Source organism: Psittacula echo, assembly GCF_963264785.1.
Source record: "Psittacula echo genome assembly, chromosome: 3".
Classification (NCBI taxonomy): Eukaryota; Metazoa; Chordata; class Aves; order Psittaciformes; family Psittacidae; genus Psittacula; species Psittacula echo.
Window position 1 is genome coordinate 4,390,047 of NC_137736.1, and position 23,740 is coordinate 4,413,786.

General features: G+C 37.9%; 1 protein-coding gene across 1 annotated transcript in view; it reads left to right on the plus strand.

Moving 5' to 3' along the window:
* ARL13B (ARF like GTPase 13B) overlaps positions 1 to 15,329 on the plus strand; it is a gene marked incomplete at its 3' end in the record, with an annotated part of 38,821 nt that extends 23,492 nt beyond the window's left edge. Inside the window, exons 5-11 of the mRNA XM_080614208.1 lie at positions 5,098 to 5,203; positions 7,745 to 7,947; positions 8,720 to 8,816; positions 9,988 to 10,219; positions 10,702 to 10,818; positions 11,283 to 11,351; positions 15,253 to 15,329. Coding sequence (XP_080470334.1) covers positions 5,098 to 5,203; positions 7,745 to 7,947; positions 8,720 to 8,816; positions 9,988 to 10,219; positions 10,702 to 10,818; positions 11,283 to 11,351; positions 15,253 to 15,329 — 901 coding nt within the window. The remainder of the gene's footprint in view (positions 1 to 5,097; positions 5,204 to 7,744; positions 7,948 to 8,719; positions 8,817 to 9,987; positions 10,220 to 10,701; positions 10,819 to 11,282; positions 11,352 to 15,252) is intronic.
* Positions 15,330 to 23,740: the final 8,411 nt, after the last annotated feature.

Below are 23,740 nucleotides of genomic sequence, written 5' to 3' on the forward strand. Positions count from 1 at the left end.
CACCTTTTTATTGCTATAAATCAGTTCAGGTTTTTTGTCTTCCTGACAGTAGAATTGCAGGCTCCAAATCTGTACTGTGCAACATCCTACTTTACATTCCCATTTCATGTCTTCGGACCATATAGCTACATATCACAGCCTTGGAACTCGCCTGTGATAAACATAAGGATTTCCAGGCAGCTTTTTAAAAGATATATCTTACAGGCAACTTTGAGTTACTTTAATGTTTGCCTGGGTATTGATAGATCAGGGTGAAATGGAGTATAAGAAAATAATTCATATTTCCAATTGCTTTTGGAATTACACATCCAGAAGCTGAACTTAATATTGTTGATATGAGCTCAGGCATCTCTTTGGATGCAGCCTATTTGATCAATGGGTATGGTTAAACTAATAGTAGAGCAGCGTGTGTCAAAGAAATATGGTTTGGGTAGCTATGAATATGATTCAGACCTGAGGTGAGAATGAGGCCACTTTACCAAAATGAAACAAATTATAATTGTTAACATTCTTGTGACCACTTCAAAAGGTAATACGAGAATAAAGGTCCTCTAGAGTTGCCTAGAGATATTATAAACAGGATGAGTTTAGAATCTTATTTCTACCTATTCTATTACTTAAATGGGACCTGGAGGAACTGCTCAGAGAAAAGGTTGAATTAGAGAAATGTCTCTCCTATCTCCCAGCAACTGCATGAAAGGAAACTCTTAATTGACGTTTGCAGGCAGATAATCTTGTAGCACTTTATTCACCAGTTTTTCATTATAGCTTACCCTAATATTCAAAGGCTTGTTTTGCATAAGAATTGAAGGCATGCAAAGCAAATTAAAGAAATGAAATAAGCCAGCTTATTCAAGAAAAGAGGCTAGTGTCAATCAGTAAAACGTAACTGATGGGTTTATCATTGTTGCCAACAATCTAGAAGGCACAGGGGCTTAGGCTGCCGGAGAAGCATGTAGTTTAGGGGGCTCAGAGCTTAATCTTAGAATGCCTTATGGGCTCCATAGGAGGCCCAAAGCTCCTGGCTAGGTCTCCTGTCTGCCTGTTTGTTAAAAATGTCAAGAATTTTATTTTCTGTGACTTCCTTGAAAAGCAAAAGAACTGCCAGTAACTGAAAAGGAAAGAACAAACAAAACAATCTGACAAACCACCATCTCCCTGTCTTTTTGTGGATCAGGAGTTCGACTTTTTTTATGTTTATCATTTTTTATGTTTAGCAAAACATAGGCTAGCAAACCTTTTCTTGCTGCATGGGTCGAGACCTCGCTTCCCTAGGACATAACATTCTACTGATTGCTGTCCACAGGATTGCCCAAGAAGAAAGGTAATAGATGAGAGGTGAAATTTGTGAAGGAAAAAGAGCTAAACCAACATTTAAAATAGAAGACCGACAGCAGACTGAAGAACATGGCATTGTTCTTTTGATTGCGTTGACTGCTGTTAAATTCGAAGGTTCCCTCTCTTTGTTTTCCCTAGAATGCTAATTCAGTCCCTCAAAGGTATGGCTTCTTGGAGTAGCCTTAAAGACAAACACACTTGATCTTAGATAAATAATTCTCATTAAACACACATTTTCCTAAAGTTGTTTTTAATCACGTCGATAGTTCTGATACTGTAATATTTTAACTTCAGGGATGCTTTGCTTTTCATTTATTCTGATGGCCACCATAGAGGTTCGACCCCAAACTATGGGTTTGTGATAACCAGCTCTTATTAAACAACCCCAAAAGCAGCATCTCTGAGACACTGATAACCCTCTCTCCCCCCACACGGTGTACCCTCGGCAGTATTTAGAGTTCAGTGTTTTGTTACTGTATGAGAATCCCACACAAATGGACAGAAATGCGTACGTTGGAAAGTAACAGTGTTTAAAAAACCCCTCCTAATCTCAAAGCAAGAACACAAACACACGCATGTGTGCGTACCCTCACACAAAATACCTTCTTCCCAAGTAAACCCTGCCTGTAACATTTCTTGGATTTTTGATGGAAGCTGAGATACAAATGTGTCCGGTTTACATTGGATTTTTTTTGTCACCAAATCTTTCTGTTTGTAAAGTAGACTTTAATGCTGATTTATTGGTTTTTCTCCCTAATATTTCCTCTTTGCTCGGTCATTTATATTTTAGAAACAGGTCAAGGAACACGCGTTCAGACTTTGTTTTTCTCTGGCATGTCTTCTGGCTTCAGAGAGAAATATTGTCGCTGAACTGTAGATGTCAGTTGTGCCAATGCACACATACACTCCCTTTCCACAGTGTTTCCCATGACTCTTAACAAAAGCTCTCTAGTTGCCTAAAAAAATCCCACTCGATATAAAAGCAGTTGGTGCCTACCTTTGCTTCATTTCTGGTGTAAAGTAAGTTAGTTACACTAAAAAGGTTCCAAATATACTTAATGTGAGATTAAAATAAACCAAGCATGATTTTATATGTGAAAGCTTCTTACTCAGCAAACTTAATGTGATAAACCAACAGACACTCTCCTGTGCTTTCAGGTATGTTTTGATATATACTGAATACAGTTTTCTAAACATGAAAAATTGCTATATATGAAGTTCTACTGACTCGGAAAATTAAAATCAAGGTCTTTCCTTTCAGATAACTCACACATATTCCCTGAAGGAGAAAGTTTGATGCATAAAACTTGCCTCAAAACCTAGCCTTCCTGTGCATGAGCAGCAGAGCTCTGAGATTGTATTCACTCCAAGGAATACTCAGTTCTTTGCAGGGTAGACATCCATTATTTGTTTGTCTTGACACTTAGGCACATTTCCATTCTAAACCACACACTACACAGTCTGTTTGTGATATTTCTAACTTTATAAACATTAAGGAAAAGAAAAGTCTTTACCTTTTAATCCTGTGCTGGTGGCTTTCTGGTTTATCCTTTACAGAGAAACTCCTGAGGTTAAACTTCAGTATAATCTGAAAAACATTGTTTTGAATGTTTGCCTAAGCAATGCGTCTAGAGTGGCATTCCATTAAATCTTTTCTGCATGCCTTCCACTTCTAGCTCTTTATATAGTTGTCCAAGGGTTCATCTTCAGCAGCAGTGGTGCGAGAGAAACTGACTTCTGCAACTGCACTAGACAGGCAAATTGATTACTTTCTACTTGGGGAATCTGGTTCTGCCTGTTTGAAACCCAGCCTTGCTGAGAGGCGGATCACTCCTGGAGCTGCCCACTAGCAGGAAGTGTCTGGGAGCTGCTCCCTAGATAGAGGCCTTGTAAGCTGGAAGTGGAGCACTGCCTACTTATGAAGGCCAAGTGTAAGGGCAGGGATTGCTTTCTTCCACACTAAAGCATGAAGGGGAAAGGAAGCAAGGGTGGGTTATGGATGTATTAATGCATTTACCTGAAAAGGTAAAAAAAGCAGTAGCAAAACAACGCCTTTTATCATAGTACCTTCAAATTATTTAAACTCCATTTATATGTTAGACCTAAAGGCTGAAGCGGGCAGTGGTGTACAGCAGGAAATGTGTGACCTGTACAGAACGTAAGGTGGAGACAGCTATTTGGATATGCTGCTTTTCCAGGTACAGCACCTCAGCTGTTACTTGTTTTAATTCAGTCAGTATTACGACAGGATTGCTGTGTAGAAAATGGAAGCTAATTGACCAAAAAAGCAAACCTTACACCTTTCAAGGTGTTAGATGTTAAAAATCAGCAGCTGCTGCAAGTCATAGGACATTGATGTCACACTCTCGGTGAGCTATGCAGTTTACCAACGTTTCATTCTGCTTCAGCTGTGCTTTGTAGAACGTGCAGTGCAGTAACACAGTAAATTGTTATTAACACTTATTGAATCTTCAGCTGAGAAAGGAATAGGCTGTGGCAACAAACTGTTTTCAGAAGTATTTTCTTCAATTAGATCTAGGTGGATTTACAGCACTGCTGAAGAATCATTTCTGAAACTAAGGGGCAGTGCCCTAGGATTTTCAGACTGTAACAAAGGTGGTTAATTAATTAATATTAAAGGAGATATTTTAATAACATTATTAATGTTAATATTAATAATAATAATATATAAATGATAAATATAGGTGCAATAATAATGATTGATAATAATATTAATAGTAAATAATTAATTAGTATTAAAGGAGATAATTGTTTCCAATCTTTTAATTACTTTCCATAGCTTTCCTGAATTTCATTTCAGTTTTTCCCTGGTTTAGCTTTGGCCTTATTTCATAGCTAAGTGCTGAGAGGATGTTACTTGTTCTAGCTGGTTGGTGAGAAGGGCTAGTGCCAGAGTATCATAAGCATATTGAAAGTGTCATAGGTTCTGTATGTGCACTGAACAACAGTTAAGGAATCTGCACTGAATCATACAAAGTATTGTAGAAGCACTCTTTCTGTTGAGAAGTGGGAATGAATTATCAAAGGAGGGGTGGAGAGGAGAGCCACTCCATCACTTCAGATGTTTATCCTCTTGAGTCTTCTTTGCCACCTTATCTATAAGAAATAAGACAAGGATGGCACTTCATCTTACAGAATGCTTATTTTGGCAGCTGTGTTTCATTCACCTTTTTTTTTTCTTGCTTCCTTCTATTTAATAATAAATAATAAGGTATGTTTTCAACACCCATTCATGCAAGTTCCTCCCTCTGCGCTTTGTTTTACTTGTGAGGAGCAGGTTCAAATCACTGCACATTACGTGTCAAATTGTTTGGCATCAGAGAGAAATTCTGCTTAGGCAAACCCAAGGTGATCATGAAGTGGTATTATGGGGGGTGAAATGTGCATGGTCTGGGAAGTTGTAAAGTTGGGTACTTTGATCTACAGACTCCAGCAGATTGTCCTGTGTAGCTTTAGATGTAGAACGGTACAGTCTTTTACATCCATCTTCTTAGCTGTAAAATATAATTGCTTTGTCTATTAATAATTAAGTATCTTTTAGTTAATGAAAATAGTGCATGGACTAACTTGTTTATTAAGTAGAAAGAAGAATGAAGAATTAAAGCTGAAACCAGGCATTTTCTCATTACTTCCTCCTTCTTCCCCTTCTTCTTGCTTTTGTCAAAAACTTAGCTCTTGGAGAGCTGGGAATCTTTTTTGTGTCAGGGTGCAAAGTGTTTCTTTTGATCTTTTCCTTAGGTTGGCAAATAAGCAGGACAGAGAAGGAGCTCTGTCAGAAGCAGATGTAATCGAGTCCTTATCTCTGGAAAAGCTTGTCAATGAACACAAGTGTCTATGTCAAATTGTAAGTATATTTTAAGACTATTTGTTTTCTAATATATATGTACATCTTGCAATAAGGTAGGAGAATACGCCACAGAGCATCAAAACTGAAACTAAAACCCTGCAATCCCAGCAAAGATACAGTACATATATCTGCTCTGCAGGCAATTCTCTGCTCACCTTGTTGCTCTGCTTCTGGATCTGTTGAAGAAATCTTTAGAATAGGGATCCTGAAAGTGTACCTGCTGGTCCATTTTGAAACCATGTAAGAATAATTAGTTACTGATGTGGTATAAAACTTACTTAATTGGACAAAAAGTTTTGTATTCCACCTTTTTAAAAAGAAGCAGGGAATGGAATTTGCCTGTGTTGACACTGAGGAAGGATCACTGTTCAGGTATGGTATTTGTCTCATTTTCATAGCTAAAACCATCATTTAGTCTGAGTCACCATCTGGCAAACACTGCAAGCTTAATCTGATTCCTAGGGCATCTAATTCCCAGCGCAATAGTCACTAAAGAACAGTGGTAGAGCTGGTTGCTCTGTATTTGTCTTAAAATACCTACATTTCAGATGTAGTGTTCACAGTCATGTTGGGAAAAAAACCCCAAAATAATAACAAAGGGATGGGAGGATCTGTATGAAAGCTACTTAATATTGGTCAATATTTCAAATAATTTGTGTGAATTCACAGACCCTGAGGTTTTCTTTAAGCCTTTGTTTTAATCAACCGGTTTGTTAGTAATGACTTGTTGGCTTTCCTTTAATGATCTTCTTCTAATGGCAATAAAAAACATTTTAAGAGATAAGGAGTTTTGCTGTAATTACTCAAAATGAGAAGGCAGTTTTGCAAAACTATTCCTGGGATTGGGGTTTTAGCATTTTAAAAATACTTTTAATTCCTTGAGTTGCAAAATTCATAGGGTAATGCGTATTGCTATTATTTTCTCTAGAAAGCTGAGTTACAGCAGGGCACAGCTATGTTCGTTAGGTCATAACGCTCTGCGTGCTTTTCCTCAGTCAGTGGCCTTTGCGTTATGCTTATGTAGCAGTCATAAAAGCAGAACTTGTGAGTTTGCCTTTATTTTTCCAAGGGACTTCTGTGACATTACTGTTTTCTGGCAAAGCATTATCCATATAAAAGACCTGAAAGATTCTTGTGTGCTTCCCGCTACTTAGATTTTCTTGATTTACGACATGTTCCAGTGAAATGCTGTTCTTGTTCTCCATTTATATCTTGGGTGTAATCAACAAAGAAACTAGATCACATGCTGTAAGTCATTTTAGCTGAAAGCAGCTGAGAGTCTTACATATTCAAATGGGCAGCTTCTTTACTAGGCTCATTACAGGTAAATGTGGCCCCCAGTTATTTCAATATGATGACTCATGGGGTGAATTTAAACAGGGGAGTTGTAAAAGGAGATTGAAATAAAATTAGGTAAGGACCAAAAACCCTTTATGTTTTTTCTTATTCTTTTAATCAGTTTTCTTCTGGATCTTTCGATTTCCCCACAAAATATTAAACCATGAATATCACGACAATAGTTTTACTCCAATCACGATGCATAATATTTTGCTTCACCCTTGTCCACAATACCTGTTCCTATCTAAAAACACTGAACTAGTGTCACAGCTTTTCTGAACCATTCACGCTGGATTTTATTTATCCCCTAGGTGCTTATGAACAAGTCAAACATTTCTTTCATACACTGAAGCTGAGCTGATTCTCTTGCCTCTCATTTTTTCCATTTTACTAGATAAATATAACATGGACTATTTATAAATCAACAGCAAAACAGAACATGCATATTTGTGGTTGATAAATTATATTTCTAGATAGACGCATAGATGTAGATGTGTAGGGAACTAAGTGTGAAAATATGCATCTAGCATATGTATATGTAACAGCTATGTGTATATGTAACAAATATATATATATATACAGAATCATAGAATAGTTAGGGTTGGAAAGGACCTTAAGATCATCCTGTTCCAAACCCGCTGCCATGGGCAGGGACACCTCACACTAAATCATGCCACCCAAGGCTCTGTCGAGCCTGGTCTTGAACACCGCCAGGGATGGAGCATTCACAACCTCCCTGGGCAACCCATTCCAGTGCCTCACCACCCTCACAGTAAAGAACTTCTTCCTTATATCCAATCTAAACTTCCCCTGTTTAAGTCTGAACCTGTTACCCCTTGTCCTGTCACTACAGTGCCTAATGAAGAGTCCCTTCCCATCATCTCTATAGCCCCCCTTTAGATACTGGAAGGCTGCTATGAGGGCTAGGGACAGATGTGCAAACATTTTTGTGTGCAGTATTCTAGTGTTTTTCGAATGGGACTGGAAAGAATGGAAATTGGTGGAACTAATGTGATTTGTGTCTGGGCAAAAAAAGCACCTAAACTTAGAATCCCTAAACACAAATTCATTTCCCATGCTTCTCAGTGTTTTGCAAGCTTCACAGTGAACAATAATTGTTCATCTGATTTCTTGGTTTTAATCAAGGAGTACAATTGGAACTGCATATGATTTGCTTCTCCTTTCCTTATATTTTTGCAGGAACCTTGCTCAGCCATCATGGGCTGTGGGAAAAAAATTGATAAATCAATCAAAAAGGGTTTATATTGGCTTCTACATATCATAGCAAAAGATTTTGATGCCTTAAATGAGCGCATCCAAAGAGACACTACAGAACAAAAGGCATATGAAGAACAAAAGAAACTAGAAAGAGCTGAGCGAGTGAGAAGGATACGAGAAGAAAGGTATTCTGTCTGCAATTTCTCCTACCTCCCCTTCCTCCCTTTCTCTAGGACACTTGATTGATTCCTGTGCATAGAGCTCATGGGTACCAAGCTATCAAGGATTTAAGCTTACTGAGCATACTGAGTTTTTCTAGCAAACGTGATTCCCTAACTGTAACTACATAAACTGAACAGTCTGGTACAAGTTCTCCTTTCTGCTTATTAGAATCTGAAACTATGAGAAATTATGGAGGTCTTTTAGAAAGAGAATAATAGGTTTTAGTCTGGCTTCCCACCACATAGATTTGAACGTAAAATCCAAACCAAAAATACCCCAGGCAACTGAAAACCTTGAAACAATGGTTAGAAAAGATCACTGGTGTGAAAATTTCAGCATACTGTTGAACAATCACAACCTTCCAGTTACAGATGTATTCTGCCACATATCTCGTCCTCAGAAACTGCTGCTACTTCCTGGAGTGCTGCTTGAACATTCTGGCACACGGCAGCGTGTTTCTACCTCTGCTGTAACACATACTCGTGCTTTATTGATGTTAGCCCCTGGTTAGCATGCCATTGTGATTTCTGTAGAATGCTTTTCACAATTCAGAAGCACGTTGTAAAAACCAGCTGGCATAAATCGGAGGGTGAGTTAGATGACCTAAGAAGTACGTAAAACAGCCTGGCTTCTTCATAATTCTTTGCTCATCTCCCCTTTTCCTCCCCACGCCTTCCCAAAAAAACCCCAAAACACTAAACCGACAACAACATAAACCCAAAAACAACGATAAAGGGAAAGAGAAGAAGGAAGAAGCGTACCTGATGAGGAAGACCCCGAGCCTGGGAACTCTGAAAACCCCTTCCAGCCTATATCTGCTGTAATCTCTGAGGTATGAGAATATGTGGAAATCTGGATCGGTTTAGACCTACCACTAACAAATGTCTGAGAGGTAATAAGAAAAGTAGTTCACTTCAAAGAGTTGTTCTCAGTTTGTATGCACAGCATTCATTTCTTTATTTTCTCAATCTCATCAGTCTTGTTTTATGTGCGTTGAATCAATGCTTTCATGTTAAGAAAATCCCCTGTTACTGATTTGGTGCCAAAAAGTTTTGTAGGCACGGTAAAATAAAGGTATTGTAAACAGCTGACTGAACACATTTCCTAATTAATAGGTACTCAGGGATGTTCAAGGTCTATTAGTTTCTTGGAAAGTGTTTTAGTGATGTAATGAGTCATATAAAATCTCCCTGACTACATAAGCTATTTAGATTTCTGAGCATAACCTGGTTTCTGTTGAAAACAGACAATTGAGGTGTTTTCTTAGCTCTGACACATGAAAAGGATATTAATATACAAAGTGTCTTTAATGGGTGTTTCTGGGATCAGGAAGTTCTTCTTTCCTGCACTGTATTTTATTCCGTTGACTTGAGATAATGTAATCTCAAAGAACACATAAACTCTCAGGAATTTTTCCAGTCAGTAGTTCAAACATTTGCTTCTCTCGAGGACAAAAGCGACCATATCCATGTATCTTGTAAAGTCAGCTACATGCACAGTAATACAATTTATAGTAACGTACAGCGTAAGAAAAGAAGGTTATGTCTGCAGGTATTGTAGAGACATGGATTCAGTGATATTGAAGCTGTGAAACAGCTTAACACTGAGTCTGTATGACGCAATTGATGTTTGTCCAAATCACGGTAGCAATTTCTGCATACTTAAGCTCTGTGCTTATGTATTTTAACTAAAACCATAATCCAACACATTAATAAAAGAGGAAGAAATTATGAGGCTTCTAACCTTCTGCTCAGGAATGTTGATGTTTTTTACATAGCTAGCGTATTTTGTCTTGTCATATGACCAAAAAGAAAGCAGGAAAACACTCTATAAACCTAAAGATAATTTCTTTTCCTGCTAATATTTTGAGGTTTTTTTTTTAGATGTGGGACAGAACAGAAAAATATTTTAGGAATATTTTGATTTTTAAAATAATTTTCCTGTCTTATTAATCAGGTTACAGCATTGCAAGTTGTTAAAAAGATTCTTATGCTTTTTGTTAGAATGAAAAACAGATTGAAAAGGAAAAGAAGCGGCAAAGGTTGGAGACTGAAAAGGCTACAACTGTCCTGAAATCTCAGACAGGACAGGAACAAATGGATGGCCATCACTTATCAAGTAGCAGTAGCCAGAACACAAATGACAGTAGATTAGAAGCGTGCAATTCTACAACTGCACAGCTTTTGCAGCATGAAGATGAGAACGAGCAGCAAGCCTCAGAATGCCTTGACTCAGGTGAACAGCTTTCTTTTTAATCATTTAATGTTGTTTAATGATAGAGATACAGTTCCTCCATCTGTCTGTATTATTTTTCATGATGCCATACATCAGTTTAATCTATTGAAAACATAAAAATGCATTATTAGGTTATTGTATTGGAAAATCTGCTTTGGAAAAGCACATGGTTGTTGGTATGACTGATACTGTAGCTGCACTAGTTTCGTTTTCATCATAATCAACTATGTGGTCCACTTTCCATCAGTACCAAGATGATTCAAATTTCTTTATGAAAGCAGAGAGTTTGCTTATATTTTATGCTTACAATTTATTTTCTATAACAAAATGTTGTATAAATTGTACATTTCATACTATTTTGTGTATAAGTGCGGACTGAAAATGCTGATGTATCTCATCGCAACAACTGTATTAGAAGATGATCTACGATATTCTATGAATATAATTTGTGGTACATAATGCTTTATTTCTGTTTGGTCCAGATAACAGCAAGAAAAAGAGTAAAAAACCAAAATTAAAAAGGGGCCACAGAGTAGAACCTGTTAATACAGAGGACGCTGTTCCCAAAAATCCTACACCACCACCAGCTCTTCCACCAGGTAAGTATACGAACAAACAATAATCACTGTCTCAGTTTGTGGTTATTAATCCTTTAAAATACTCACATGTGCATGATGAAACTGGAATGGTCTTCAGAGATATGCTGCTGTACCTTATTCGCTAGGAAATTTTTGGTGCAGTTTTCCACTTCATGATACAGACTTTCAGCAATGTTGGTTTGATTTACTGTATGGAGGAAGATGTTGTTATTTTCACAATAAAAAAAGGTCAGAATCTTGACTACTCACTGATGAAAAAGTGATTAAAAATATCAGTGTTTTAAGGGTAAATTGGTTTATTTTTAAAGTATTTCATCATTATTCACTGTCGATACAATATTTTACATACTTCTGGAATTTCTAAATGCTTTCATTTCTCCCAAAGAAAGAGAACTGGCTTCCATACATATTGTCAGAATCAAGTGCAGTCGTGCCATGTTTTGACTGTCTTTGTTTTCCTTTAGTTGGCTGGGGAACTCCCAAACTTAATAGACTTCGAAAACTTGAGCCTCTTGGTGAAACACATCATGCTGGTAATTGAAAATATTTTGGGTTTTGTACCTTTTTGAAGCATTTGCCATTATTTATTCACTTCTACATTAATTTCATTCTTCATCTCTTTTTATTTTTGTATTTATTTCTTAATGCCAGTTTTCATTGACCAAAAGCTAACCTTTTTGCTTAGTAGAAAGCATCTTTTTGATTTTTTCAAGTCTTATTTATTTTTTTACTAAAAAGGGTTAGTTCTCTCATCTTCACATATAGAATTTAAAGCGGAACAGGCAGCAGAACCTATTAATGACCTGAAGTGATTTGTACAGCAGCATTTACCTAATGTTATAATGTGCCATATAGCAAAAAGCAACGGGGCCAGTTACTTGGAGTCCAAACACGCACTGCACTCAAAATGAAGATTTCAGTGTGTTATTTCCATTGTCCTTATGTAGGCAGTTCATCGTTATCTGATGCAATGAGGACAGGAGTTGGGTTACCTGGATACTGGAAAAAGTGTGCGACACTGCAGAAAGACGTAAGCAGAACTGCAGAGATGCAGCAGGGCTTATTAATTTGGCATCCATAGTGGCTCATCCATATCCAGGTTGATCCTGCACTAAGCTGCCTGTTTGTTTCCACGCTGATCTTATGATCTGATCTGGAAGTGCTAATCACTTCACAGTGCTGAACCCAAACGTGCCCCATGTATTTCTGTAGTTCTGTGAAGCATAGCCCCGCATCCAGATGAATTTGCTGTGTGTAAGCTGATTCCTTGTGTTCCCTCTTGAGATAGTCCAAAATTTCTTCTACCCAACACTATGGTTTCCATATGGTTTTAAAAGCATAGTCTGTAAGAATTTTGTCATTGATTTGGGGGTGCTTTCTTGAGAGAAGGAAAGATAAAGACATGTAGGCATCTCTGAATTAAATGCATTATGATAGCTATTTCAAAAGGACTGCAATCCCAGCTATGAGGAAAAGCCCAGCAAAAATTTGATGGCAAAAGTAATGAGGCTTCCAGCTGAAAATTAGATTATTGGTCTGCTAGGGCAGGTGTTAGCGATAAAGCTTGGAATCTGCTGCTTTACCTGAAGAGGCAGTGTCCTTGAAAGTTCACAAACTGGTAGGAGAAATAAGTTTAATAACTGGAAATGTAAAGGTGTAGTAGGCAGAGTCACAATTTTTCTCTTCAATAATAACTATTTTCTGGGTTTGGAAGACCATGTAACATAGTTTTTTGTATGATCATTGGTTTTTATAGGCTCATATTCCATCTTTTTCTCATTTTTGGATGATAATTTCTTCATTTTTCTTTTGTTTTTATTTTTCAAATTTTGAAAAGCCAACTGAATATGGAGACATCTGAAGGAATATGAGAGGAGGGTAACCAAACGAAAACAATGAGAACACTTACACAAGTTGAACAAATAGAACATTAACTGAGGAGCTCACAGAGAAAGGAGCTCAGCGTGGCTGTAGTGATCCTTGAGCTTAACGCTGGCTTGAATTGATTGCAGTACTATCATGTAGTACAGCACCATGTGGACATACCTGCTGAAGTTCTGAAGTACCAGAACATGGAGTTTCTCTGCCAAAGAATCAAAAGAGGCCTAAGGGGGAGTTAAGATCTCTAAACCCTAGATACTTATTTTTTGCAGGAACATAATGAACGTGCATAAAATGTAATTTGTAGTCTTAATCATAAAACCATCTTGCTCTTCTTTTTCAAAGGCATATAGAGAGAAGGCGGCAAGAAAGAAAAGCCAGACGAAGAGGTAGGGAGGGGAAGAAAGGGAAGAGGTGGTACTCAGTTTTGATCTGTGCCTAAGGGAGGTGTTACCTTTTGTAGCAATAGCATGGGTGGGACAAAGAGGGGAAAAAAACCCCAATACTTAAGCTAGGTTCCCTGCTCGCAGCTGTGTAAGTTAGCAACCTGAGATCTGTGTTAATGTAGTCCATTTGTAAAGTAAGGGTAATAATTGGAATATTTTGGAATCGAATGATGGAAAAGATGTTGGCAGGGAAATAATCTCTTGAGCAGAGATATAACCGTTGAGATCAGATGAACTTTGGAGTGGGGTTGTTTTTTGATTCTCTGAAGTGCACTTTTTTCTACCTCAATACTGCATTCTGTTGAAGAATTGCTTTGACAGTTATTGGCCAAGTGGTTAAAAAGTCTTTGTATCTGGGGCAAATGAGCGCCTACCTTCATGTAGACCAGCCTGAAAAACTCAATTCCAGTAAGATGCCCAGTAGATATTTTTGTCAGGACTCCAAATAAAATTGTAAATGCCCATAAGAGCAAGGAAAGAAACAAAGTATTTAACAGTCTGCTTTTAAACGGTTAAGGAGCCTTGGTTATGCATAGAGGTTACTTTCAGGAGTACTCTCAAAGTTTATGTCCAAGAGTGTATCCATGAAACAGTTGATAGCTCCTCAATGTAAGTCAACCCCTGAAGCTTCAAAACAGGTAGGACTTTTTACAGTGTTGATTTCTGCTAGTCCGTAGAAAAACACAGGGATAGGTGTTTCTCAGTAGTCCCATGAATTCTAGCATGGATCTTTTTCAGTTAGGATAGCACTTATTCCTTTGGTTTTGTCTTAAAAAATGATTTTTGGGAAGTGTCACAAATATGTCGTAGACCTTGCTGCTGAAATGTGTAAATCAGTGCAGTGTGTGAGGTTGAAACAACCTCCAAAGGGCTGGGGTTTAATGCTAGGTGTTTTCAGAGACATAAATCTGTCTTAGTGATTTAATGTGCAAACTGGAAAAGTCAAGTGTTAGTAAGCAGGCTATTTAGTATATATATTAACTCGTTTTTGTGGTGTTCTTAGCAGAGAACATGATGTTGGATGTTTAGGCACAGTTAGCAGGCAGTGGAGTCAATTATATAAATCTTTAATTATACACTTATTTTCACTAAAGACTGCAATTTTTCCAGTCATGCTAATGATTTTAGCACAACACAGGGTAATGAGTCTCTGCTTATTGTCACTGGAGGATATATTTGCAAGAGTGATAAAGCTCTCTCGTTATAAGAGGTAAAATTGTCTGCCAGTCCTAAAGCCAGGCTTCAAGAAACTGACTAATAAAACATCCATTGTGCAAGTTTTCATTTACACTATCATCATTTGGTTTGGGCTTTTGTGTTGGCAGGCCATCAAGGCTTTGTTAGGGAAGAGGTTGTCTGTATAAGCAAAATTGAGATTTGAATGCTTCAAAAAGCTGCTTCTATTTTTTCTTGATTTCTACCTGTTTCCTCTTACCATCTTTCATGATACTATTTTGCTTGTGAAATGCTTGCATGTACCAGTCTGCATGTTGGGATTTTTTTTACTCTTAGATCAATCACAAATGTATGAGAATACTCCTTATTCTTTTATATAGTTTGATAACTTTGCCTTGAACGATTTCACTACTTTAAACTCCTTTACTGAGAAAAGGAAACATTGCACTTTTATCTAAAAATTCTTAATATAGTTCTTTCAGAACGTTATTATGGCTTTTCCAGACAGATGCCATGCATGAATGGTCCCTAAATTCTGGGTGCTGCATAGCGTTACTGTCACTTAAAACTTCATTGCAATGCAGACTTGACTACAGCAACATTCAAATTTTGATACTTCATTTGTTACTTAGACACTTTGGATGTCATTTCCTATTTTTAGGAATGTTTACAGATCACCTTTGGGCTTGATCTTGCAAATGCTGATACATGTATTCAAGATGTAATTAAACCCTGTTTTGGCCAGTACACCTCCAGACAATTAACTAGCACGGTGTCTGAAAGTTGCTGGTAGGAATTAGCTCTAAACTTGTAGGCCACCTTGTTTTCATTAAGAAAGCAAGAATTTACCTTATTTAAACATCCTTTAAGCAAGAGCGAGAATAAATGACAGATTAATGTGGGGTTTTTTTCTCTGCTATTTCTTATACAGATTTCTATGGAAAGCCTCTACCCCCGCTGACTCTACGCCAAAGACCCAACAGTGATACCCATGATGTCATTGCTTAACTGGATCATAAATAGCATTTGTAAAACATCATCCAAATGTTATTCCAGAAATATTTTTTTTGCTCTTGAAGGAAAATTTAAAAAATCACACACTTATCAGCTTGTTACAGAATAATTTGGTGACAATTAAACATGGAGTTCGCTCTGTCGTACTTAGTGCATCGGACTGTCATTTACTTTCCTCATCACCAGCTCTTCATCAGAATTTAGCATGAAATCAAGAAAGGTCTAGGTTTCCATGGATGCTCATATGAACATGGTATTAAATATTTATTGGGTTTACTTGTGAAAATACATAGCTGTAAACCTGAAGAAAAACATCTTCAAGAGCACGTACTACTGGATTGTACGTTCTCACCATGGCCTGTCTCGACGTGCTGCACAGTTGTTGGTATTTTTACAGCTAATAAGTTATTCTAAACCATTTTGTAAGATTCATGTATGTTAGGATGAATACAGGAAAGTTATGCAAAAAATATTGAGTATATTTTTCTAACTTTTTATAAAATTATTTGGAAGTTTGAGAGGACGCATATATCTGCTACCAATAAAACAATAACTAGAAAGCATTACAAAGCTGATAGTCACATGCATACAAATAGAGTATGCTTGACTCTTACATTTCTTTTAAGTAGCAATACTTTTTATTAAGCATTACATTACCAGATGCATATTTCATATTTCTGGCAATCTGAGGGAGGGGGGAAGGTAGAAAGGAAAGTTTAAGATAAATACTTTTTATACAAACTTAATGCTATTTGGATTGTCTGAAAGTTTTCTTATGTGTTGTTTTCTTTGTTTTGTTAGCCAAGTCTGCCATAGGTGATAAACTCAGTTGAAAAAGTAGAGCTGAATATTGTATTGTCAACTGGAACACACAAAAATTGGACATAGTGGAAGTTTTGCACTAATTCAGTCACCAGTTTTGATGGAAAACTGAATCGACCGCTATGCAGATAAGCTCCAGTTGTTTTTAATCTTAATAATACTAAAATACCATCTTGAAAACTAAAGAAACCCCAGATTTTTAAGGACTTCTATACTACTTCCATGCAATATGTCAACATTACAGTAAGCAAATCACAAGCAATGCATGTGCAACAAGGGTTGCAGTTGGACATCCTCCTATTTAAATGTTTTTCCTCTTACATTGCAGACAACCATTGGTACGTTGTGTAAGGGTGTATTGTTATGCCACTTACTTACTGTTTTTTACAGCAAGGATAAAACCCCCATTCAAGGGTTTTTTGAAGAAGCAGCACTTGATTTTCTGTTATGCTCTCAGTCTTTTCATAACATGGTATTACCAAATGATTTCAGTAGATGTTAAAACAACGCAATGTATATATTCAGCACTTAGACCTTAGAAATCTTTGCCATACACCCCTTAAGGCAATGAGTTGCACAAATAAACATCTACCAATTAATCAAAATGCAATTATTAAGATTTGTTAAAGAGTATGCTGGAATGGGGGAGAAGAAATTTAGTCTTAAGGATATGAGTTTGGAATAGGTGGAGAGAAATATTCCAAGTTTGCCAGTTTAGTGTAAGGATGAAACAATTTGTATGTGACTGTCAGCATGGGGATACTTTTGTTGTATTCTAATAGTGGCACACGGTTCAATTGGATTATTCTCAGGATTTAGTTGTTTTCACTTCAGACAAACACAATATTAAGTGGAAGGGGGGGGACACCATAAAAGTTTATGGGTGCAATCTCAATCTTACTCTTTATAGCTATGTTTCCACTTCACTTTTTTGGCATAAAGGCTTTATTTTTGCAGGCTTGTATATATATATTTAATAGCTTCAGTTTCTAGAAATGTATTACCCTTTTCTTTTAACACTTACCAAAAATAAATTAATGGAAGTCTTTATTAAAAATATAAAGCTAAATACCGCTGTGGCAACAACATTTGAGAAACTGAAATGTAAGGTGTTGATACTTACATGTGAAACGTGTGTTGTGTGCGGTGTGTGTGTGGACACCTGTATCGGGTTTGTTTCTGCCTTTAAAATAAATGGTACCAATATGTGACCAAAGTACTCAAAATTTTCCCTACAGTTTTGTGTATTAATATGCTCTGTAATTATTTACCAGAGTGGTTTTTTCAGTAATTTATACTACTTTGACTTTTTATTTGCTCAAGACATTTATATATAGAATAAAACTAATGCACAGCATCAACATGTTTCCCACATTATCATAAATTCACAGGTTTTTTGCAAGCAAGTCTAGTCATAAATGTTTAATAGCTGCAAGTCTCATTTACATTGCTAAAATGTACCAAATGGAGACCTTATAGACAAAATCTTTACATGTTTTTACAACTGCAATGTGGTCAGATTTGTATTATTATCCATTAGGTTTAGTTTCACATCTGTGTAAATCCATGTAAATAATGCACAGTGAGGGGCACTCATTGAGGTGAGACAAAAGCACTATGATTTTAGAGGAAGCTATTTGATAATCTGGTGATTCTATATCAATTCCACAGTCCTGATGGAGAATTAGAAAGCCTTAAAACAAGTACGGGCAGTAGACAGCTGATGCGGTCTTTCTAATGCCCCTCTTGTGAGACCTGGTTACGAGGACCAAGATGGAAGCAGCAGAGGACACCCACAGTGAGGCCTGTGTAATTGGCAACCCTCAAGTACATCTGTCCCCCTGTTGGCTATCAATGTAGCCATGGAAGCCCTGTGCAAGAGGCTTTGAGCCCTTGGTATTGCTGACCTTCTGGGCTGTGGACTCCATATGAGCTTTACAAAGGTAGTGGTGATTATCCTTTCCTTGGAACTCTAAGAACCATAACTATCCTCTAGGGGCCTATCTGACACCTGAAAATGGATTTCTCACGTTTGCTCTTTTAGATTACTTTTTAAATAAGGTTGCCAGAAGTGGTCTCATGACAATTTTCTTCTCCAGTAGAAACCACTCTGTATCCTGAGAACAGTTGTATTTGGAAACAATGATGTCACATTAGAAAAGATTGATGGGCACTAACAAAGCAAGCAGCATAGGAGCTTTCTTTTTCCCCCCTTTAGACAACATCCAAGCAGTATTTATCCACTAAGGTGTTCTAGTACTTTATTTGAAAGCCTAGTGTGTAAGTTCAGGATAACTGAAATTGCCATGCTGTCTGTTAGCTTCCTGGCCTCTGGAATTCATTCAACTTACATACTATATATTTACATCATTAGATGCATCTGTAAATGGAGTGAGGAACCATATTCTTAAAGTAAGTGTAATTTGAGACAAGTTTATCTTCGAATAGAAGAATCTCGTCTGGTAGGTTTTGTGCAGGTTTGGTTTCGTTGGTTGAGCTTTTTTCCCCCCGTTTTATCCCCCTGCTGTTCACATAAGCTGTATTTTCTTACTTAGGATTGCTTTGGCAACTGCTTTATGATAACAAAATCTGTGCTTTCCAGAGGATTTTAGGAAAGTGGACCATGGAATGGTTAGCAATTTTCATATACTCCGCGGTGAATATGAACTTAAGATCACTCCAAATTCTCTTCCTGCTGGACTAGCACAAAGATTTAGAGAGGGCAATGCTGAGTGAGGATGGGTAATGAGATATGAAGTCTTTGCATCAAGGTGTGAAGACCAACAAAGCCAAGTGGAGTTTAATGTTGGGCTCAAACCCACAAGCCTGACATTAAGACTCTCATTATACTGTTGTGGTTTTAGCTGAGATGATAGAGTTAATCTTAGTTGGTACAGTGCTGTGTTTTCAATTTATTATGAACATAATGTTGCTAACACACCAATGTTCTCATTGCCAAGTAGTGCTTACCTGAAGTCAAGGACTTTTCAATGCTCTGCCAGTGAGGAGGAGCACAAGATAGAAGGGCTTCAGGCTTACCTGAGCTGTGCTACTGAAATAACTAGATAATAGACTGAAGGCCTGAAGAAGGAGACTTGGGATGCATGGTTTAGTGTGAGGTGTCCCTGCCCATGGCAGGGGGGTTGGAACTGGATGATCTTAAGGTCCTTTCCAACCCTAACTATTCTATGATTCTATGATTTTGAAGTATATACATACATACACACGTTTTCCTCAAAAGGCAGTAGATTTTGCAGACCTCAAACAGAAGCTTAGTCACTCTTCCCAGCATGTTTGCATTTGCTACTGCAAAAGTGTCCTAAAACTTCTTGTGCGGAAAAATGGTCCTTAAAAAGTTTCCCAAAGACTGCTTAATCCCAGTAGCATTAATTTACATGATCTTCTAATCTACATATTTTGTATCCTACAGGTCATGCCATCCATGACTTTGATCTCCCTAAAACCTAGCAAGCTTTTGCTAAGTCTGGCCTAATAGAGCAAACAAGGCGAATATTGTTTGCTTGTGTATTTCTAAATTACTATATAATAATAGTGTAGACTCCATTGTTGCTTGCTCCAGAAACTGTGGACACCTGAAACTGAACAGTGGAAGTCACAGTAATGGTCGGTCTTTTCCATTCTCTAGGCTTGGAGGATGTTGATGCACTTGGTGTTACTTCTGAATATTGACTTGTTACTCAAGACATTTCAGCCATCACCCACTCTCTGAAAGTGTCAGGGGACAGCAGGGCATACACCGTGTCCTCTTCCTTTGCTTTCCTGAAAGGAAGGACATGCTTAGGAAACACAAGCTTGAAATAAGGTAACTTGTGTTTAAAGGAAATGTGTTAGCTTGAAAGAACTATGCACTGAGGTCATAGAGGAGTTCTGGAGATAACAGCAAATTTCGCAGCTCACGGTTTGTGATCTAACAGCGCACCCAGGGATGTTGAAACAAAGGGGGCCATAAAATCATAAAACAGAATATACAAACTTTTAGAATTAGTTTTAAGTAACACTAAGTGTAATGGCTTTGTAACAGTAGCAGTGGAAAATTACTGAGGGACATGATATGTAGAGGGAAAAATAGAGCACAGCTAGAGAAAACACTGAGAATTCTTGTGCAAGATAAGTCGTTATAGTTGACATAAAGAAAAATAGTCTAGAATAACGAGACATAGGGAGAAGGAGTATCCGGGAATGGCAGGTGTCCAGGATGGGCTACAGTTAAACTAACTGATAAGTAGGAAGCTAGAAGGATTATTATGTCTTTGGTGTTAACCATCCAATTAAGCTGGTATGAGCATCTACTGCGCGTGCGTCAAAGGCAGCCAGAAGTGAAGATTGCTGGAAGAAGTAAACGACCCTCACAGACCCCTACCACAATTTTGTACGCATGCGGGGAACTCTCTGGAAAATTATGTAATCCATACGTAACCTCATGAATATGTATGTATGCCCAGCATCTATATAAGGCAGTGTATGGAGCAATAGAGGGATATACACGCTAGGTGGAGCTATCCCCCGTGTCTCCCGGCGCCGCAATAAAGAATACCTGCTTGTCAGCTTGAAAACTTTGTTGGCAAGTTTGTTCCTGGAGTTTCCTCCGAATCAATGTACATGGTCACTTGCTATGGTAAGGGTAGCTGCTTAGGTGACAGAGATCACATTGGTTTGGGTTGGTTTTTATTAAGAGGAACAGCAGCCTGCCTTTCAAAATGTTCTGGTTTATCCCCATCGAGCCAATCCATCCCTTCAGCAGCACACGAGACAGGTTTGCAGCTGCATTTTTACGGTGCTATTGCAGTTCACCTGTTTGTGATGGGGATGTTGGTAGTGAACAAGCCATGTAAGTGAAGTCCTTTCTTCTGACACATTGCAAATCTTACTGGTTTCAGATGCATTAAACAACACCAATGGCACCATCTACAAGTGGAATAGAACCCTAAGCTCAGGGCAAGGCGGCTCATTCAGTGTACTTCTTTGTTTTATTGTGTGACAGCCTAGCCATTGAGTTTGTCTTAAACACAGCTTACGTTGTATAGTGTGAGGGCTAGGAAACTGAGCTTGTCTCAGGCACCATTTACATCTGACCATAGGAGGCCTCGCAAGAATTAGCACACACGAGGCAAACAATAACGATGTTAGCTCTAAATACTTCATAGACAGGATTGTTGTGACCCCTTTGTTTGAAGCTGATACGCCTCCTTTCAGGTCGTGACATACTGGTACAGGAAAATTCAAGTATTGTATGTATTTTCTTGTATGTTACTGGTCTTGGCAGAATTACAGCCACAGAGAACTGTACTTTTTATACCAGTTCTGTGTCTGTTGGTACAGCTCATTTAATAAAATGCCTTTCTGCTATCCTTTCACATTTGATATGTAAGAGGCCTCCACTGTACTCTTGGCTCTTTGTCAGGATCCTGATTGAAACATTTTAAATAAGCTTTCAAGTCTGATGGTAATTTGCACAAGGTTTGCATAAATGTCCTTAAGTCTTCATTAGTCAGTACCTGAAACTCAAATATTTATCTGTATGATTGCACTCCTGCCTTTTACCTTTGCACCTCTTTCCAGCCTGGATTTCAGAGGCCAGTTTCACCAGGTGGAAGCTGCATGGGCAGACTTTAATCAAAACCACTGTTAAACAAGGGGTTGCTCTTGCTGAAGGAGTTGACAAGTCCCAATGGGCATAGCAGCCTTTCAGTATCTGAAGGGGGCCTATAAGGATGCTGGGGATGGACTCTTCATCAGGGACTGTAGTGACAGGACAAGGGGTAACAGGTTCAAACTTAAACAGGGGAAGTTTAGATTGGATATAAGGAATGAAGTTCTTTACTGTGAGTGTGGTGGGGCACTGGAATGGGTTGCCCAGGGAGGTTGTGAATGCTCCATCCCTGGCGGTGTTCAAGGCCAAGTTGGATGAGGCCTTGGGTGGCATGGTTTAGTGTGAGGTGTCCCTGCCCATGGCAGGGGGGTTGGAACTAGATGATCTTAAGGTCCTTTCCAACCCTAACTATTCTGTGATTCTAAGTATATAATTTATATAAGTAATTCATATAAAATATATAATTTATACAAGTTATTTGTTTATAGAGAGAACAAGGCATTTTATAGATAGAAAAGGCATTTATAGAGAGAAATGCTGGTTGAATTTTCTTCACAAGGTAGAACTATCTTGATCACTAAGATCATGGCATCACTGCAGTGATATCAAAGCAACATGAAGATTTACAGTATGTTCACATGAAGAAACGGATAAAATCACTGTATTTATTTTACAACATTAAGAGCTCCCAGTTAGTGCTGTTGTAGGAACTTTCTGAGTAACATACACAAATATGCCATACGATTTAGACTGCTTTCAGTAATGATGGGAAGCAGAAAAGGGAAATCCATTATTATGATAGAGAAGTAATCTGCTTTCACTCTGGCATATGTAGTTTATCTGCATTCAGCCTCAGTGCTAGACTTAGACTAGCCATCATTTAAGTTTCATAAATAACTAACTTTCTGTCTACCTTTATTACTATTTGTGACAGAAGATGTACTTACGCACAGCGTAAAATCTTCTGTCACAAGTATTTTTTCCTCATCACTAGTAGGAGTAATGGCAGCTTGAAAAGGAAGTACCACCAATTCCACCAGGCTTCCAGATAGCAACAGTAAATGTAGTGAACACAAAAATATTCCACCAGCAATTCAAACATGACAATATAAACACAGATGACAAGCATGTTTCTACAGGTATACAAATTTCAGTGTTGAACAATAAGCAAACTCGAGAAAACAAATAGAGCCATTAGTTTTTTTCTGCAAAAGCAGATTTGAAACGGGGGAGAGGAGGAAACAGGTGGCTCAGGAGGGAAAACCAGGACAGTACAACAAGGAGAAAAGGTAGGTCAGACTTAACCTTTGATGTCTTTTCAGGATGTAAAATAAAGCAGCAATTCATGTCACTTCAGAGGAAGCAAATACCAGAATACAACCTTACAGACACATTGATGGGTTGACATGAAAAGAAAAGAAATCCATCAACTGATAAGGTTTGTCTGACATTGAGTCTGGGGAGCTGTGTCTGATGGCTCTGGCCTGACCAGCTGATGGAAATTTTATGAACTTGGACAGCAGAGGTTTTGACTTTGTGGGTGAAACTGTGCAACAGAAACAGTTTCATTTGATTCAATTCATTGGAGTATTGATTTTCAGGGCTGATGATTTATTAACGTTACATTCATACAGTTGGATCTCCTGGTAATGATGATGCTGTTACTGGCACTGAAAATAAATCACTGTAAGTCCTTAAGAGAACAGGAGTGCTTAGCTAACAAATTGGATGTCCTGGGTTTGCAGAAGCTTGGGAAATCCCACTAAGTGATACAGTGGCCTGCTTTTCCTGTGGAAGTGTTCTCCCTTTTGACAACACTGGACAGAAGACAAGTTTATTTAAACACACCAGTGAGTTTATAGCCTCATTTTTTACCTAAATAGCCAACTGAACATGCAACATGCGCATTACACATCTAATTCGACTTCTTCACTACAAAAGCAATACTATATGAAAATTAGGCACTGATCTA